The 19385-nt window shown below is 59.2% G+C and overlaps 1 protein-coding gene across 5 annotated transcripts; it reads left to right on the plus strand.

The window, feature by feature from the left end:
- The first annotated feature begins 1322 nt into the window (after positions 1-1322).
- Positions 1323-18185, plus strand: Zbtb7a (zinc finger and BTB domain containing 7A). Of its 5 annotated transcripts, none has more exons than XM_021174671.2 (3): positions 1323-1387; positions 9795-11050; positions 13966-18185. In XM_021174671.2, the coding sequence occupies exons 2-3, from the start codon at positions 9807-9809 to the stop codon at positions 14429-14431; spliced, it is 1710 nt and encodes a 569-aa protein (XP_021030330.1). In that variant the 5' UTR covers positions 1323-1387; positions 9795-9806; the 3' UTR covers positions 14432-18185. The 5 variants fall into 5 exon arrangements, with proteins under 5 accessions (XP_021030330.1, XP_029338372.1, XP_021030327.1 ...); XM_029482512.1 differs by lacking the exon at positions 1323-1387 and adding an exon at positions 1429-1468; XM_021174668.2 differs by lacking the exon at positions 1323-1387 and adding an exon at positions 2124-2568.
- The last annotated feature ends 1200 nt before the right edge of the window (positions 18186-19385 follow it).

Genomic DNA, 19385 nt, shown 5'->3' on the forward strand with positions numbered 1-19385 from the left:
GAAAACTGTTCTCTCAGGCGATGCTGGTCTCTCAGTAGGGTCTAGCCTGGGGTGGGGTGACAGCTGGAGTTGGAAGACGGAATTCAAGGCGACTCCTCAAGTCCCCAGACCACTTATTCCCTGACCAGTAACCGTCTCTGGGGAAACCGAGGTAGGTGGGAGGAGCCTCAGCCTTGGGCGTAGAATTCTAGCCTGGCACAGGTGACCCCGCCTCCTGTGGGCCAGGCAGGGCAGGGCGGGTGCGGCGAGCCGGGTGCTTAAGTGCTCCTAGGCTCTGGTCCGGGGCCGAAGTTCCGGGTCCCCCCTCCCGCCGGCGCCGGGCTCACGTGGCCGTCCGGAGTCCTTCCCCACCTTCTTGGCTAGTGTCACTGCCTGGCCCAGGGCTTCCACTTCCCTTGTGGGGACCTCCAGGGTTTCCCCTTTGAAGGCAAGTTATTATACAAAAAGCCAGATGTATTTGGGTGTTGAAGGGTACATTTATTTATTTTTATTTGAGACAGGGTGTCACTGTAGCTCTAATGGCCCTAGAAATCGCTGTGTAGTCCGGCTAGCCTCGAACTCACAGAGATCCACCTGCCTCCTGAGCGCTGGGAGTGCTGCCACGCCCGATTGAACCGTACTTTTAATTCGATTTATAAAAGTGTGTTGGTAAATGCAGGGAGGGGGTCGATACTTTGATGTAAAAGAACAAAAGAAAAACAAAACTAACATACCGGGCTCCCTTCGACCCGGGGCAGTTTGTAAATATTATCAACAACAGTAATAACAATGAATGAAAAATACCTAAAGTAAGGATCGGGCATTCGGAGGCTGACATCTCATATAGTGACAGTCACACTTAAAGCCAAAGCAAGGATGGCCAGTCTCCATACGAAGGGGAACTGAAGGGGAAACTGAGGCCAGGCGCTGGTTCTAACTCCCCGCTCCGCGCCCTCCTGGGAGCCAGATCCACAGTCAGGTCGTCTGGTGGCTGCTGGAACCCGAACCCAGCAGGCCTGGTGAACCGGGATGTCGCCTGTCCCCTCCTCTGCCTTCCCCTCCCTTTCCAGACCTCTCCCACGACCAGAGAGGAAGTGGGAGAGAAAAGGACAAGGGGGTGAAAAAAAAAAAAAAAAGGAAAACAGAAAACGCAGGGTTGGATTCGCACTTTCCCACTTCCCACCTCTGTCCTGCAGAGCTTTCCGGCGCCCCTGCGAGGGTCCGGGTCCACGCCCCACACCCGCCGAGCCAGCCAGCCGGCTGCGGGGAAAATTACAAGGCCTGGAAAACAACCGTCCTTCCCCGCCCCTCGCCAACCCCTTCCCCGCGCTACGCCCCTGGCACAGCCGGGTGGAGGCGACTGTTTTATGTAATCGCGGGGCGGCAGGTTTGCTGGCTGGCTGCACCGGTGAGGGCGGGACCCCCGAGCTCAGCTGACATTTCGTGGCTCTGCAAGTCTTCCCCTGGGGGGTCCCTGGTGCGGCTTTGGGTAAATTAAGGCGCAGATGGGAGGGGGGTGGACGGAGACCCGACACTCTAAAGCAACCTAGCTGTACTTGCAAACTCTGGGTTCCTCGCAGTTTGGGGAAACTGAGGTTTATGTGGGGGTTAGGGGACCTGGAGCTCAAATGCAGACTCTGATCTTTTTTTTTTTTTCCTTTCCTGGGTTCTTTGCACTACTTGGGTAAACTGAGGCCAAGGATGACAGGAGCGCCGATGCAACCTCGCCGACCTTGCAACAGACCTTTTCTTCTCCTTTCGATTCCTTGCATTATTTGGGGAAACTGAGGCTCAGGGAAGGGAGATGCGGTACCATGGCAGCGCCCTGGTGGCCTCGGAGAGAGGTGTGAGGCAAGGGACCGTCACTTCCTCGCCTTCGTCTCAGCTCCTTGGGCCAGAGGGCCCCTTACGCCCCGGCACCCGGTCCTCCGGGTGCGCACCGCACTCCCGCCCCCACTGCCAACCCGGTCCCGCCCCGCCCCGGGCTTCGGGGGCACAGCCCGCGCCCCCTGAACCCCGCCCTGCGCGCACAGGCCGGGGCTGTTTATCTGCGGCCCCCACCCCCTGCACCCGAGGGGCCCCTCTTGCCCGCCCCCAGCACCCTGGGGTGCTTCGGGCCGTAGATAAGCCAGCAGGCTGGCACGGCGCCGCGCACGGGGCGGAGAGGTCACGGGCTTGCCAGGGGAGGGGCCGATGGGTCGGGGCTGCGCCCCCCGCCCGCCCGGCACCCCCAAATCCCTAATCGCAGCCCGATCTGCTCTCGCAGCGCAGCCCCGCGGGACGTGGCAAGAGCCGACCTGCAGAGCCTGTTCTGGCCGCGGTGGCCGGGGGGGCGGGCTGGGCGTGGGGGTGCCGGCGCTGCGGCACCTTTAAGACGAGGGAGGACCCCTCTTGCCCTCGGACAAACCAGGAAGGGAGTCGCGAGCATCATACGGGGCTTTGCGTACTGTACGGCTACTGTAGGGGCAGTGACGCCGCCGCCCGCCCGAGCGAGGTCCGCGCCGCGGGCTGCCCCGATCGCGCGTCCTCCGGGCTCGGGTCCCCGCGAGGTAAGCTGCCCGGGCTGAAGGGGACTCCTCTCCGGGAGAGGTGGGTTTTGTTTTTCTCTTTTTTCTTTCTTTCCTTTTTAATTTCCTTGCAGGGTGGGGACGCGGCCGGGGGCGCAGTGCGCACCCCGAACGCCCGTACGGAGCGGAACGGACTGGATGGGGGATCTGGGGCGCCTCCGTAGCTCTGGGGTTCTGGAGACCAAGATTGCCCGGCCAGAGCCGGAGACGAGTCGGGAGGCGGGGGGGCTCCGCCCGGGTCCCTCCGGGGCGAAGGGCACAAGCCCGCTCCCGATCCCTCCTCCCTGTTCGGGCGGCACGGCCTCAGGGTTCCAGGCGCGCGGCCCGCGGGGGAGGGGAGCCGGGCCTCACCGAAGGAGAAGGTGGGGGCTGAGGGGTGCGTCGCGTGCTAAGTTTGCAATAGGGCCCGGGGCGCGCCGCTCCCCTTTCCGAGTGGTAGTGGGCAAGCGGGGGGCGGGGAAGGCCTATCCCGGATTGCGCGCAGACGTTGGAGTTGGCCAGGATGGAGCGCCTTGGCGGAGGGGGGGGAGGGGGCTGACAAAACAGGGAGGGGGGCTTTGCAAAATAAAAAAAAAAAAAAGGCCCGAGAGAGGCGGAGGGAAGGGGTGAGGGGTGGAGTGTCTGGGAGGCGGGCGCGTCGTCGCTGTTCTCCTGGGCGCTGTAGTTTTTTCGCTTATCTTCAGTGCTCGTCGTTTTGGAAAGTGGCCTTGGAGCATAAACTACAAATCCCAGAGTGCGTCGCGATAGCGGCGGGTCAGGGAGGGGCGTTGCGGAGGAGGGGCGGTGAGCGGCAGACCTGAAGGCCAATGGATACTAGAAATCGTCCGGCGCGGCGCTGCATGGGGGTGGAGCCTGCGTTTGGGCGGGGTCTGCGTGCAGGGGCGGGGTTTACGCAGGAGAGGCGGAGCTTCCGCGGCTCCCTTGCCGGGGGCCGGTGGCGGTCCCGGCTTCCGGCTGCCGCCCCTCCCCTCCTGTTGTGTAACCGTTCTTAGGCACCCCCCCCCCGTTCGATATTTTAATTTTTCCCCCTTTCCCTTTAGTTCCGGACGCTCGGGGAGGAGGAGAAAGGTTCCTCTGCAAGACTGGAGGTTCCCTCCCCGGGGGAGGGTGTGGTGTCGGGGGCCTCGGGGCTTCAGGCGAGGCCGGGGATGCGCGGCCTGGCGCGGGCCGGGCCGGGCGCGGGGGAGGTGACGGGCGGACCCAGATCCGGGGTAATTTGCATCGCCCTCCCCCCAGCCCGGGTGGGGATTGGCCGGGCGGCGGCGGAGGGTGGCGCGGGGCCGGGCTCAGCGTCGCCCGCCGGGCCTCGGAGCCGCCAGCCCGCCGCAGCCATCGTCACGGTCGCCGGCGCCCGCGCGCCGCCCGCGAAGGAGGTAGGAGCCGCGCGACCTCCGGGCTGCTGTCCTTTTCCTTCCTTCTTCCCTTCCTAATGGTGGCCATCGCCAGCCACCACGTGCGCCCCCGCGGCCGACCCCACCTGGGCCTGGCACCCAAGGGTGCTCACTTTGGTGGCGGAAGTGAGAGACAGATGGCTTCCCTAGTTTCGTCCTCTCCTCTCCCTCCCCTCCCAGGCAGGCCTACTTAGCTCAGCACCCGTGAATGACTAAGCCCAGTACCCATGGGTGACAGGCTTGGCGGAAGCCCCGTGTCTCCCCCCTTCCTTGCCACAGCTGCTTCCCCCAGCGAGGGTGTCTCCGGCCTCCTGTGTCAGCAGGCCAACTCCCCTCTCCACCATCTTCCCCCTAGCCTGGGCCCAGAGCGTCATCCTGAGTGGCCGCTCCCACGCTGGGGGGGGGGGAGCCACCCTAGACACCAAGCTGATTACTTGTAATTGGCAGGGCTGTGGTGGGAGAGGTCCCCAGGCCCTTACTCGCCCCTTCCGTTCAGGCTAGACCCTGGATTGCAGAAGGGTTCTCTCAGTTGGGGGACATCTGTTCATCCCAGGGTCACCTCCACCCCACACCTTTCCCTGAGGAACTCCCAGTGGCTCCCCCAGCTGGGCCCTGGCACCTCTCCGGGGCTGGGCTCGGGGCTCTGTTTACCGGCAGGCATCGCTGTGGAGACGGCCTGGGGGAGGGAGGGAGGGGACAGAGCCTGGGGTGGAAGACAGGCAGGAAACAGGATCCAACGGGGACACTGAAATTTTAATTTGCCGGTCACTTTGGGGGTGGGGGGTATTTATTATTTAGTTGAGATTGGCTGTGGTAGAGGCCAGTCAGCACCTGGCCTATGAAGCGGGAGCCACACACCTCCGATCCGGAGTGTTTAGGGGCACTGAGGCCACAGAGGTCCTGAGTAGCCTGGTGTGGGGATGGCTGTTAGGCAGAGCACCTTGCCCTTGGTGGCTTTTGGGTGCATTCTATACTTTTCCTTGAGGTTGTGTGACCTATAGCTTGGTCCTTGTTATGTAGAGGGAAGCTGAGGCTTGGAGTGAAGAGGTCCCAGGTGAGCCAGGGTCTGCAAGGGGCACCAGGGAGGTGGAAGGAGGCACTGGAGGCAGAAATAGATAGACTCAAGGTCACATGCCCAGTGGTCCTGCCTCTGAGTGTAGGGGTCTTTACAGATCACCTAATGTCATGGGTGTCTGCCCACCTGTGTCTCTTCCAAGAGATCTGGATACCACAGTAACACCTGTCACCATCATAGGGACTGCCCAGGATGACATTGAGCCCAGAGAGGGAAATCCAGACTCCAAGGTCACACAGCTGGAAGCTCACACTCTGCCCTGGTCCCGGGCACCTACCACCCTGTGTACTGGGCACCTGGTTGGGGGTGTGAGTGACCTAGAACCACCAACCGTGCCACACCTGTATCCCAGATGGGGCAGAGCTGTGGTTTCTTCTGATTATTCTGGGAGAGAGAGAAGTCACCTTCCTAGGGCCTGGCATGAGGAGGGGTCCACACGTGACTTGGATGGGCTGCATGATACGCTGTTGTCTTAGATTCCTCCCCTCTCCCCCACTGAGGTTTGTCTGTGTCTCTCTGGTTCCCTGGGGCCAGCTTGTGGCACCCCAGGGCCTGCTAGGAGGTGGGCGTGGGTCTCTGCCACCTGAGCCACCTCTTGTGCCCCAGGCTCCTCACTCCTGGCCATTACTGCCCCTGCAAGAGAGCAAACTGAGGTGGGGCCTGCCCTCCACCCAGCAGTGCCACATTCCCTCTTTTCTGTATTAATTTCTCCTACAGTTCTCTTCCTGACGACGGAGTTCACTCAGCCAACCTGAAACAGGTTTGGAGTGACTTTTGTTTGGAGCACCTCTGCCACCCTGAATTGGCTGAAGGACTTCTGTCCTGCCAGCTTCCTAGGGGGTGCCCCATGGCCTTTTCAGGGGCCGGGGCCCTGAGCCCTGCCTGAGTTCCCTGGGGGCTGTGTCGGGGGAGGGGAGAGGCACCCTGGGAAGAACAAGTTAGGCAAGACTAGCCAGGTTCAAATTCCAGCTGGCTCTGTGACCCTGGGCCAGTGGCTTCCCCTCTCTGATCCAGAACCCCCTGTGTTGAGAGAGGGGACCTGGATTCCAGGCCGCCTCCCAGGCGTGTGTATCCATAGATGGGTGAGGGTGGGCCAGTTTCCTTCCCCCACAGCCTCATGTCCATGTGGGATCTGGAGTGTGCCCGGAGGATCGGCTCCTCCATCTGTCCCCTCAGCAGGCTGGGGCTGGGCTGCTCGGTGGCCGTCCCCACCCACACCTTTCTGGTTTGACGGGAAACAAGCCTTCCTGGGGGCCCACCTTGAGCCAGGATGTGTCTGAGAGGGGAGGTGGTGCATTCTTCAGGCCCCTGGGGCATTGAGGGGCCTGGGGGAGGTGCAGGTGACTTCAGGTGGCAGGACCCTCAGACTTTCTTTTTGTGGGCATCCTGGATAACAGGTGCAGCCAGGCTTCTTTGTGGCTGGAGGGGACCTGGGTCCCTTCAGTCTGCCTTGGTTGCCTCTCATGGCAGGAACCTCACCCCCTCTACTTTGGGAGGAGGGTCCTGCCTTCCACTTGGAAGTGGTCTACGCCTCCCTTCTGGACTTCCTGGATATGTGGCACTCAGAGCGTGGGAACAGGGTGGGCCTGGGCCCCACCCTGTAGCTGGGCTCCCCACAGGCCAGCCTGTCCCCACCCCCACACGCACACACTTCCCACTGGGCCTGCTGCCTTCCTGCCTCTGGCCCTTTAAGGCCCAGGGCAGGAAGCCCCTCCCCATTATGGCAATAACTGCACAGTAAATGGCAGAGCCTGTCTGAGCCCTGCTTGACTCTCTATTACTAGCTCGTCAAGGAGGACGGGCGAGCAAGGGGCTGCCTATGTGCCCTCACTGACTTCCTGCCCCATTAGACCAGACCTGGGGACCAGGCCAGGCGGTCATTGGCATCAGGTCAGGGCACTGTAACCCATGGGGACCAACCTTGCAACACAGGCTGGGAGGGGGCTACGGGGCAGGGGCCTGGCGGGCTGCACCTGTGAGCTAGGTTTGCTGTGTGACCTTGGGGCGACTGCCCTCCCTCCCTGGGTCTTGTGAAAGGGCTATGAGAAGCCCAGTAACCTCACGGGGTTGGTGGGCACTCTGGCAGGGGTCCCAGTTAAGTGCTTGCTATGCAGAGTCCCCAAGGAAACTGAGGCTCTGATGTGAGGGCCACGGCCTCTTACAGGAACTCATCCAGGAACCGGGGAAGCAGGGTGGGAGGGGGTGGGGTGCTGGGGAGGGTGGAGTCTGACCCTCATTAACTGGCCTCTCCCCCAGAAATACACAGGAAGGTAATGAGTGGCCATTTTCTTCCCAGCCCCTTCCCAGAAGCCCCTCTTTCTTCCTGAAGGTGGGGCCTGCAGGCCAGCCCTAACATTTACCTGTGTGACCTTGGGAAGACCCCGGAATTAGCTCCCCCCCACACACACTGTATGTGTGTCCCAACGACAGTTCAGCCCCTGGAGCCTTCCTTGGTTATCCCTTTCAGCTGGCTGAGATTACAGGGCTTCAGTGAGAACCTGGCTGGGTCTGCTGTTTGACCTTGTCTGTGTTTCTCATCCCATCAGGGGTATGGAGGGAAGATGCGAAGGAAGGCACCTGATTAGTTCCTGAACACTATGGAAAGGGAAGGGCAGATCTTCTTGAAAGTAGCTACAGCAAGTAATCCTAGGTTATACCCGAGGTGGGACCAGCAACTGTCCCCTGATACTGGGTGTGTCTGGCTGCCAGGTGGGTGGAGTAGGGTGTAGACCCGGGTCTTTGGTTCCTCTGACCTTTTGCTGTGACCCTTCTATATGGCCAGGCCTCCGGAGCCTTTGCCCTGCCTCTACAACCCAGAAGGGGCCTGCCAGGGCCTGCCTCTTGCCGCTCTGCCGACTCAGCACTGAACAGCCTCAGAAATCCCACGGAGGCAGGCACAGACAGGAGCTGTCGTGCAGGGACCCCAGCAGGTGTTAGGGAGGTCTCCCTGTGAAGGGAACTATCCATGGAGCTGGGCTGAGCCACAACTCCTGCGTGGCCGATGGGATTGGCTTATCAGCCCCTGATGGGTCCCTGCACCCTTGTTTCACAGGAGTTATGGCGGGCCCTGACTTTCCCTCTCACTTGAAGCTGAGTCTCAGGGCTGGTCCTGGGGTGAGGTCCCTGAGAGGCCCAGGTGGTGCCAAGGTCTGGGGCGTGGCGCGGCAGGTGGTGCCTGTTCCTGGAGAGATGGCGGGCGGGCGGGTCAGGTGTCTGCAGGGGCCCAGGGACCCAGGAGCTCTGAGGGAGACCCGGAGCTGTCACTTTTGTCAGTGGGTGTGTGTGGTGTGAGTTAGGGGCTTTGTGGCCTTGGGTCTCCCAGGCCTGGCCCTTGACAAGTGACATCTGCCCCAGCCATGACCTGGAGCCTGGGTGCCTTTGTACTTAAAATAGGGCTTCGGCAGCCCCAGGCCCTGGTGCTCAGTGGCTGGTGGGAAGCCAGGGTGGCTGTGCCCAAGGCAACAACCAGGCTGAGTCACTTGGGTTTTTTCAGGCCCAGGGGCCCCTGGAAGGCCACTTTTGAGCCATTCCCAAAGGGACATGGATCACCCTGACTAGGGGACATGCCCCCTCCCTCTCTGTGTCAGGCTGTGGTGGGAGGGGACAGGCTTGTCTTGTCTGCCCACATGGTCCCCAAGGCCCTGGGCCAGACAGCAGATGGTGGCAGGGGGTGGAAGCCACCAACAGGGGCTCCTTGAGGGTTCCCAGGGCTGTGCCTGGCATAGGGTTCTCCTTCTGGCCCCCTGGCCACAGCAGTCCATACGTCTGTTAAGTTCCCTTTCCGGTGTGGCCGCTGCAGGGGGTGGTCTGCTCTAGCAGCTGGTAGGTGGGCGGGGGTAGGGGCACAAAGGACTGTGTCACCAGCCACTCTTGCGGGGAGAAACCCACTGTGGGCTGTGCCTCCAGATGGCCTTCTGGTTGAGGGAGGGGACAGGAGGGACCGAGAGGTCTCAGGAGACTGAGGAGGGTGTAGCTTGGGCCCTGTCCCTTCTGGGAACAACTTCCAGTGGCCCCTGTCCCCATAGTGCAGGCAGGCTGTTCTGGATCCGGAGGAATGTGGGCCTTGTTGGGTGGTGAAGGGCAGCCTGGCTCCCTGGAGAGGGCGGAGGGGTGGGGACAGCTCCAGAGGGTTGCACAAGGCCTTGGGCAGATGAGTCACAGCTGTAGGGGGGCAAAGAGGAGGGGTGGGGTGGGTGGGACAGCCCAGTGTCCCCTCTGTCAGGCTCCTCTAGGGATGGCTGCCCATTTGCCAGATGGGGAGTCTGAGGCCCGGCGCATGCTGAGTGCCCTATGGGCAACCTAGCAAGGAGGACAGGAGGCCCTGGTGCTGCTCTGCCCCTGAGGGGGGCGTGGCATGGGTGGTAACTTGGTTTCTTCTGCTGCTCACCAACAGGGGCTGTCTGGCCTGGAGGCATGGCAGGAAGGGGGTATCCCTAGTGTACAGGTACCAGGCAGGCCCGGGTCCAGGAGCTGAGCTACACCCTGTCCTGCCCGAGGAGGAACCCACCCTGGAAGCAGGGCCTGTGGTAGTACCAGTTCAGTCCTGGCCCATGGCTCCTGTTCAGGCTTCCTTGTGCCATCCCTGGAGAGACTGAAGCTGGGGGCCTACCTCAGGGCCCCATGCCTGGTCCGCAGGCACCGGGAGGCCCTAGCCAATCGACCGACCTCTAACTCTGTCACATCGGGTCTTGGTGTGTTTTGTAACTGTGTTCCCCTGGGGAAACTGAGGCCAGGCTCCACCCAGAGATTATCCCCTACGCTGACTGCTGCCTCTTTCTGCAGGTGTCGCGGAAGATGGCTGGCGGCGTGGACGGCCCCATCGGGATCCCGTTCCCGGACCACAGCAGCGACATCCTGAGCGGTCTGAACGAGCAGCGGACTCAGGGGCTGCTTTGCGACGTGGTTATTCTGGTGGAAGGACGTGAGTTCCCCACGCACCGCTCGGTGCTGGCCGCCTGCAGCCAGTACTTCAAGAAGCTGTTCACGTCGGGAGCTGTAGTGGACCAGCAGAACGTGTACGAGATTGACTTCGTGAGCGCCGAGGCGCTGACGGCGCTCATGGACTTCGCCTACACCGCCACGCTCACGGTCAGCACGGCCAATGTGGGCGACATCCTGAGTGCAGCACGGCTGCTGGAGATCCCGGCCGTGAGCCACGTGTGCGCCGACCTGCTGGAGCGCCAGATTCTGGCAGCTGACGATGTCGGTGACGCGGGCCAGCCCGACGGGGCAGGCCCCACGGACCAGCGCAACCTGCTGCGTGCCAAGGAGTACCTGGAGTTCTTCCGCAGTAACCCCATGAATAGCCTGCCCCCGACCGGCTTCCCGTGGCCTGGCTTCGGTGCCCCTGACGACGACCTGGACGCCACCAAGGAGGCCGTGGCTGCCGCTGTGGCCGCTGTGGCCGCAGGCGACTGCAATGGCTTGGACTTCTACGGCCCAGGGCCCCCAGCGGATCGGCCCCCAGTGGGCGATGGAGATGAGGGTGACAGTACCCCAGGGCTGTGGCCTGAGAGAGATGAAGATGCCCCGCCCGGAGGGCTCTTCCCAACTCCTACTGCCCCACCAGCCACCACACAGAATGGCCACTATGGCCGTGCAGGGGCCGGCACCGGTGAGGAAGAAGGGGTGGCTCTCTCTGAGGCCGCTCCAGAGCCGGGCGACTCCCCAGGCTTCCTGTCAGGCGCTGCAGAGGGCGAGGATGGGGACGCCGCTGATGTGGATGGGCTAGCGGCCAGCACGCTGCTACAGCAGATGATGTCATCGGTGGGCCGGGCCGGGGACAGTGATGAGGAGTCGCGCACCGACGACAAGGGCGTCATGGACTACTACCTGAAGTACTTCAGTGGAGCCCACGAGGGGGATGTGTACCCAGCCTGGTCACAGAAGGGTGAGAAGAAAATCCGGGCCAAGGCCTTCCAGAAGTGTCCCATCTGTGAGAAGGTGATTCAGGGTGCGGGCAAGCTGCCCCGTCACATCCGCACACACACAGGCGAGAAGCCCTACGAGTGTAACATCTGTAAAGTTCGATTCACCAGGTGAGCCCCCAGCCCAGCAGGCCCTAGGTGGGATGGGGAGGCCCGTGGTCCTCTGTCCTCTCATTTTGGGTCTGTGCCTCCTCCTAGACTTGCCCTTCTCTTTCCCCACAAGCGAGAAGAGAGGCTGCTGGGTGGTGGCTGGCATCATTCTACCACCACGGTGTTTGGTTCACCACAGAGAGCAGGTGGGCCTGTGTAGAACTCGCAGAGATCCTCCTGTCTCTGCTGCCTAAGTGCTGGGATCAAAGGCCTAGCCCCTACAGATGCTCCCGGCCAGCATTTGTTAGGCACCTGCCAGGGACAGGAATGCTTCGGTGGATACCTGCGCCAGAGTCACACAAGGCCACCAACCAGCACAGGCCTCCCTGAGACCATTCAGCTGAGCAGGGGAAGGGCTTTGTAAGCGGAACTGCTGTGCAGAGTCCCTAAGGCCGGTTAGCTTGGAGGGAAGGAGCCATGGGGAGCTCAAGGCCCGACCTTTCAGGACTGGGTCTGAGGAGTCCAGGGTTGGTTCCTTTGCTGTGTGAGCCCAGGGCAGTCCAGACCTGTGTTTGCGTGCACGCGCACACGTGTGTGTGTGTGTGTGTGTGTGTGTGTGTGTGTGTGTGTAGGGGTGACTGGCAGGCAGGGGCACAGCCAGGCCCAGTGACTCAGCGCTACCCCCTGCCCTGGGGTTCCCCAGCCACTCCTACCAGGCCTGAAGAAAGAAGCCATTGTCTTAACTTCCCGGCCCCACCCGACCCCCACCCCAGCACCCGGCCCCCTCCCCAGAGGGCAGCAGGAGAGGGTGCGGCAGGGCTCCAGTGTCCGGGAGTGCCAGGTGGGGACAAAGAGCAAGCACCTTGAAGGCAGTTGCTTTAGTAGGTGAGACTAGGGGTGGGAAGGTTCCTCCTCCAGGGAACATCCTGGAGTGCCGTGGGCCCCTCTCAGACTGGGCTCTGGAGGGACCAGCACGGTGGAGGTCCTGTCACCCAGCTGCCACCCCACACAATTTCTTTTTACCCTGTGTATACCTGGCTCCACCCAAGCCTGGGGCTGGGTCTTCTTCCCCTCAGAGAAACAGACTCAGAGACTGGTGCCTGCTGAGGCCCTTCTCCTGTGGCCTACCTGCTTACCCCTTCTCTAGGGCCTTCCCCACCCCCAGCCTCACCCCCCTCCCCCAAACCGCCCCCTCTAGGCCTGGAGCCCAGGGGCCCCTGTGACTCACTGTGAGCATTGAGTAAGCCAGGCTTGTAGCAGCCGGGGCTATAATTACTCAGGCCGGGGCTTGGGGTGATGAAACTGGGGCTGCCTCCCACCTCTGCCCTGCCTCTGTGTGGCCCCCGGCCTGCTGTGCAACTCCAGGCCAGTCAGTTCCCCCCTCTGAGCCTTCTGGGGAAATCTCTGTACAAAGCTAGGAGCTGTAACCACTGGGGTGCTGTGTGGGGCTTGTGCTGGGGGGCAGCTGCTGACCCCCAATACTGGGTGCAGAGAGTGGGAGGGAAGTGAGCAGGCCTTGGGGATTCACTGTATCCAAGTTCTCCTGGTACAACTGAGACAAGGGCCTGCTGCTCCCCTCAGAGCCATAGGGAGTACTGGAAGGCGATAGGGTGGTGCTCCCTCCGGACAGAGCCAAGCTGGAGCCGGAGTCTGGTCTCTGGGGATTGGGAAAGGCAGAGGGGCATCCAAAGTGGTGACAAGGAATAGAAGTTAGTCAGTCCTCAGATCAGCGTTGCTGGAGGATTGTGGGTTCCAGGCCAGCCTGGGCTACATGGGGGGAGCCCAAGCCTCCACAGGACAGACACAGACAGACTAGGGAATGTCCCCCAGGTCAGGTGCAGGCTGAGGCGTGTGGGAGAAACGCCTGCAGCCGGGCTGATCTGGAGGTACAGGAGCTGTTGGCACGTCCGTCCACGGCAGGGCCTGCCTGTCACAGCCTTGTTATTTTCATCGTCTCTGTGGAGGGGGCAGGCAGACAGGGTCCGTGTACTCATCCCAGCACTCAGGAGGCTGAGGCAGGAGGATAAGGAGTGCAAGGGTGTGGCTCTGAGGGCTACTTCCCTTTACAGCCCTGCAAAGGCTCAGTGTTCACAGACACAGTGAGACCGTGGTGTGGCAAGGCCTGTGGTGCTCTGTGTTCACAGACACAGTGAGACCGTGGTGTGTCAAGGCCTGTGGTGTGGCAAGGCCTGTGGTGCTCTGTGTTCACAGACACAGTGAGACCATGGTGTGTCAAGGCCTGTGGTGCTCTGTGTTCACAGACACAGTGAGACCGTGGTGTGGCAAGGCCTGTGGTGCTCTGTGTTCACAGACACAGTGAGACCATGGTGTGTCAAGGCCTGTGGTGCCCGTTCACAGTTGGGTTAAGGAGGTCAGGAGGTCCGGGACTGGGTGGCCTTCGGGGAAGGTAACGACAGTTCTTTCATGATGTCGTCCTCGGGATGGAAGGGGTTTTTGTTTGTTTGTTTGAGACTTGGTCTCTATGTGTAGACCAGGCTGTCCCAGAAGTGCATGTAGCCCAGGCTGGGCTCCAGCTCACAAAGATCCATCTGTCTGCCTTCAGAGTGCTGGGATTCTGGGTGTGTGCCATCAAGGCATAGAACTCTTTAAGGACAAACTAGAATTCTCTGGTACCTGGTGTCACCTCTCATAGTTCTGGGTCTGGCATCTGGCAGGCACCCAGTAAATCAGCTCTGTTGGTTTGAAGGGGCACAACAGTCTGCCTGGCTGTTGAAATGAAAAGGCTACTCAGAGAGGGTTAGTATTTTCCTGTGTTGCACAGCAATGCCAAGTGCCAGCTTTGGCCCACACCCCGTGTCCCGTTTTGCTGGGTCCCCTCCACCCTCTGGTTCTGAGGTCTGGGAACAGGAGAAACAGGTATCTGGGTGGGGCCTGGGGTCTCCCCAGGTCCCTGCTGACCATGCCCCCACCCTCAGACAGGACAAGCTGAAGGTGCACATGCGGAAGCACACGGGTGAGAAGCCGTACCTGTGCCAGCAGTGCGGTGCAGCCTTCGCGCACAACTACGACCTGAAGAACCACATGCGGGTGCACACGGGGCTACGGCCATACCAGTGTGATAGCTGCTGCAAGACCTTCGTGCGCTCCGACCATCTGCACAGACACCTCAAGAAGGACGGCTGCAATGGGGTCCCCTCTCGCCGCGGCCGCAAGCCCCGTGTGCGGGGTGTGCCACCCGATGTCCCCGCTGGGGCCGGCGCACCCCCCGGGCTCCCGGACGCCCCGCGCAATGGCCAGGAGAAGCACTTTAAGGACGAGGAGGAGGACGAGGAGGAGGCCAGCCCGGACGGCCCGGGCCGCCTGAATGTAGCGGGCAGCGGAGGAGACGATGGTGCAGGTGGCCCGGCGGTGGCCACCGCCGAGGGTAACTTCGCAACTTGACTCGTATTAAAACAAACCAAAAACAAAACAAAACAAAACAAAAAAACTAAGAACAGAGAGAAACCACCACCCACCCCCAGCACCACGAGTAAGCAGTTCTCTGTCCAGACGCCCTCCATCCACCTGCGCGGACGTGTGTGCGTGTATATACCATGGCCGCGGGCGCCTGCCTTTCTCAGATCCTTAGGATGTGGCCCCATCTGCTCCTGTGTCCCTCGTCCCATCCACCAAGGGGTCCCACGCAGGGGCCCAGCCTGCTCTTGGCTAAGGCGAGGGTGATGGGGACCCCAGGACAGGCGCCCGGCTCTTTGCTGGTTGGTTTTAGGGGGTCTTAGACAGACCTTAAATGTTCTGTCCACTATGAGTGGACGTTAAAATGGTCCCCACCCTCCTTCCTCAGGGCACTTACTAAAGAGGGGGGTGTCCCCTCGGCCTCCCTCCCGGCCTGTGGCCTCCGCATCTCTGCACATCCACCCTGGCCACCACTGACATACAAATCTATTTATTCCCAAGCCTGGATGGCCAGAGCGGGGATTTGGGGGGGGCGCTGGGGTCCCCGCCACCCTCCTTCACGGCACTTACACCTGACGGGGCCCTCGGGGCCACTGCTCAGGGCGACCCCCCCAACCTTCCCATCTCTGCTTGGCCATGCCCCCACCCCGTGTTCAGAGATTGAAAATTTGTCGTCACCCCACACCCCACTTTTTAAGGCACTTTTTAGATCGATTTCCCCTTTGACTCCTTAAAGACAGTTTATATAGAGATATATATATAGAGAGATATATAAAATATTCTTTTCCTCAGAGGAGCCGGCAGCAGTTTTGGGTGGACATAGCCAAGATCAGAGGTAACCCCAGGGACTCAGGCAGAGACAGACAAGGGAGTGAGAGAGGCCACAGCTTAATGTCACAAAACAGCAATAAAACCCCAAGATTTTAGTAAACACGAAGGCAGAACATTTAAAAAAAAAATCAGCAAAAGCGGTGACAGCCACGTGGGGATCTTGGCACTTTGTAACTGAACGGGTACTTTTCATTCTTAACTTAAGAAATGTTTACAAGTTGCACCCAGCTTCTATGAAAAATTGAAGAGAGAGCGAGAGAGTGGGAAGTAACTAAGTCAATTTATTTTTGTATAAAATAAAAGAACCCCAACCCATCGCTCCGGTAGAATCCACTTGCGCTCCCGAGACTCAGGGCGGGGCGTCCAGGCGCCATGGGAAGGGACCCAGGGGTCCCCCAGTCTGCCAGGGGCCTCTGTCCCCCAGGTTATTTTATTTTCTCATTGTCTCTGTAGGAGACCACAGGCCTGGGAGCCGCAGGCCACCTGTGCTGTCCTTCCCAGCTCAGGGATGTCCCCGAGAGAGGGCTGGTCCTCGACTAGCCAGACCCCATGCCCCACGTCTGTCCCCCTCCCCATGTGGTGGTCCCCCTCTTAGGCACCCCCTCTTTTTACTCAAAGGCACTGACTGTAACCCAGGGGCTAGCACCCGAGCCCCCCACACCCCAAACTCTGGCTTCCCCCAAAGGCCCGGTATTGACCGAGCCACAGGCCACGGACAGGGGCCGGGGTTGGGGGACATGGCTGCTGGGTGCCAGGGCACCCCCATGTCACACCCCGTGGCCAAGGTGGAACCAAACTTGGGACCTTGTCCATGCACACTCTGCCCAGCCCTTCTCCATGGGTGCCAGCGGAGGTAGCGGGTGTTCCTGTGTCCCCGGCTGACAAATGTCTTTCTTTGGTTTTAAAGGGAAGCTCACTAAGAAGGTTGCTTTCCAGTTTCTAGCAGAGGGGTTTTCCTTTTTAACTCCTCCTACCGTGCGAGCCCTCCCCCCCCCACCCCAGATGTCTCAGGATCCCCCCTTGGGGCCAGCAGAATGGGCCCAGGGGCGGGGTGGTGCTGGCCTCCCCTCGCACCCCACTCACGCAGTGAGCTGTCCCGGGAACTGTGCTGTGGAGGCCAAGTTGGGCCCCCAGGCCCCCATTCCCAGACAGGTCAGCCCCTCCACCTTCTCGCAATAAAACCAACTTTAATCACATGTCATCCTGGCCAGTGGCCACTAGACTTGGGGTGGATGGAGCCCTTGGGGACTATGGTAGGGTGCCCCATAACCCGCCAGCGAAACCGCAACCCCCTTGGGAATTGCACTAAACCCTTGACCCCTGCTCCGCGCTCAGCTTCTGCCCACCCACACCCACCTTGCCTTAACCGCCAGCCCGTCCTAGGGGGCCGCAGCCACCGCATGGGCCCAGCGCCGGGACATCCCCCAGCCCCCTAAAGGCCCGCCCGTACCCCGCCCCCCAATATACTGCAATCACATACTGTATATAGAATGCGGATCAATTTTTACAAATTTTTATTCTTTAAATTAAGGCCGTGATAAAAGTTGCCAAAGAGAATTGTGGAATTCACTAGAGGTTTGAGCGGAGGGTGCTGTAGAAAGGTTTTATTTGGTTGTTTGGGGTTTATTTTGTGTGTGTGTGTGTGTGTGTGTAGTTTTTTTTTTTTTTTTTTTCTTTTCCCTTTTCTTTTTTTTTTTTTTTAATTGCCTGGTACCAGTAACAAAAAGGAAAAAAAACACAACAGAAATTTGTTACTTCCATTATGGTGAATTTGCGTGTGTGTGTGAGTGTGTGAGACAGACAGAAGGGCCCAGGTTGTGGGGTTCTGGGGACCCCAGTGCTGGGGAGGGGACCAGCCTGCAGCTGGCCCTAAGCCTGTGACCTGAGCAAGGCCACCCCTGCTGAGTAGTTGCTGCTCTTTGCCTTCCTATCCCTACAGGCCTTTCGAGATTAAGAAAAAAGAAAAAAAAAAAGGAAAAAAAAAAAAAAAAAGGAAAAAAAAACAACAACCCTATATATCTATAGAACCCAATGAATGTACATGGCAGACCTGGCCCAGCCATGGCTCCGTCATGCTGGGATCGAGTGGCAGAACCAAAGTGGGTGCCCTGGGGTGCTCATTCACCCTGTGTGAGCACAGCTGACCTGAGGGTGCTCGGTAGATGCCCTTGGGTAGCCAGGGAAGGCTGTCACTGTGGCAGGCACAATGGCAGCCTTGAAGCCCAGGTGGAGCCCCGGCTGGTCGTTCAGGGAATAGACAGTGTAAGTAGGGGGTGTGTAGGAGGGACACAGGCTGAAAGGAAAAATAGAAAAAAAACAAAAACAAAAAACAAAAAACCACAAAAACCAACAAAAAAAAAAAAGAAAAAGCAAAATCCTATTTTTTGAGAAAGAAAGATATTTATATTTGCAGTTTTATTTTAAAAAGTTATTTAAGCTGAGGAAACGGCCTTCCCGGAGTTCGGGGTGGCTGGCACCGGACGGGTCAGGGGTCTTGGGGGACTCCTCACCCCAGGAGTGATTATCTCAGTTCAGAACTAGCTCGCACTAAATATATATTGATTTACCTTTGTGGGGGGCAGGGGGGCCAAGAGACAGAGGGTCAGGGGAGCCCCGCCCCAGGCCCAGAACGAGGTGCCTTGGAATTTGGGGGCCCAGGCCTGGTGCATGGGGGTCCAGAGCACAGAACAGACATTCCACTGACTGGATGTAAGAATCTTTATAAAAAGTGTGGGAGGCAGAACGAAAAAAAAATCAATTGATTAAAGGAAAATGCACTTTTTTGGGGGTGGGGGGACAAGCTTTAAAAGTAATTAAAAAACAAAAGATTATGAAAAATCCGAAAAAATAGAATTCATTTTTCTTGTACATAAAAGAAAAACCCAACCACTAAACGCAGCCTGTTACGATATCTCTTTGCCTGGTCTCTGTGTTCTGTCTTGCTGTTTTGGGGGGTGGGCCTGGGAGACCCCTAGTCTCTGCCTGGTCTCACATACCTTGTAGGCAGAGGGACCCTGAAGGTCCCAGGGTGGGTGGTGGGTTTTCCCAGACCTTTCCTGGGGAAGGTCAGATGTCTGTGAGCCAGCTGGGCCCTCAAAGTCCCCGTCTAGTCCTGGCTCAGACACCCCAGCTTCAGGGGTTTTTTGTTTTTGTTTTTTTAAGATTTATTTACTTATGTATTTATTATAAGTACACTGTAGCTGTCTTCAGACACACCAGAAGAGGGCATCAGATCTCATTACAGATGGTTGTGAGCCACCATGTGGTTGCTGGGATTTGAACTCAGGACCCTGGAAGAGCAATCAGTGCTCTTAACTGTTGAGCCATCTCTCCAGCCCCAGCTTCAGGGTTTTGTAGACCCTGGATGGGCTAAGGCCCCCTATGCTGCTGTCCCCAGCTGAGCTCCAGTGACCTTATCAGGCCTAGGGGCCCCAAAACCTCAGTTGGCTGTGGACAATTTCCTGTCCCCAGGAGGAGGCTGGCCTGGGGCCCTGTCACTGGACGGGGTGGGCTTGGGGTCCACTCTCCTCTAGGCTCTCTTAAGGCGTCTTCTCACTTGTTCAGCTATGGCATAGATGAGTCGCTCTTGGATCTTATGTCCACCCTTGAGACCTGGGTGTTGGGAATCCACTAGGCCTGACTGCTGTAGCCTGAAATGTCTATTCACAGGTGACTGCCACAGCTCCTAGTGGGAAGGGCTTCCTTGATGGCTTACCTGCTGACCGTTGTTCCCAGATCAGTGAATGACATCACACAGAGCTGGGTCTGCCTATCCTCTCCCATGCTGAGGTTTCAGACACTGTGAAATCCTCTTGCCTTGTACTTGAGCTCCATCCACGTGAGTGGCCACTGTACCAGTGCATGGGTTTCTCACTGCGTACAACGTCCCCCAGATCCCTCCGCTCTGTGCGTATGTCTGAGCCTCGATCCTGATCAAGGTCGAGTAATATTCCAGTGTATTTTCTACACAAATTCTTGTTATCTGAGTTCAAATGTCTGTGTGGGAGAGTACTCACACTGGGGCCCACCCAAGTTGCTGGTGGGTAGGTACTCAGACCTTTTGTTTGACCATCCTTGCCCTATGTCCTGGTAACGTTGAGGCTCATCAGTG

This window comes from Mus caroli, chromosome 10 (genome assembly GCF_900094665.2).
Source record: "Mus caroli chromosome 10, CAROLI_EIJ_v1.1, whole genome shotgun sequence".
Lineage (NCBI taxonomy): Eukaryota > Metazoa > Chordata > Mammalia > Rodentia > Muridae > Mus > Mus caroli.

What these genes read in the sequence shown, in the direction of transcription:
- Zbtb7a (XM_021174671.2), top strand. Translation starts at nt 9,807, where the DNA reads ATGGCTGGCGGCGTGGACGGCCCCATCGGGATCCCGTTCCCGGACCAC. An exon ending in TGTAAAGTTCGATTCACCAG is followed by an intron (nt 11,051 to 13,965) that starts GTGAGCCCCCAG and finishes CCCCACCCTCAG; the next exon opens with ACAGGACAAGCTGAAGGTGC.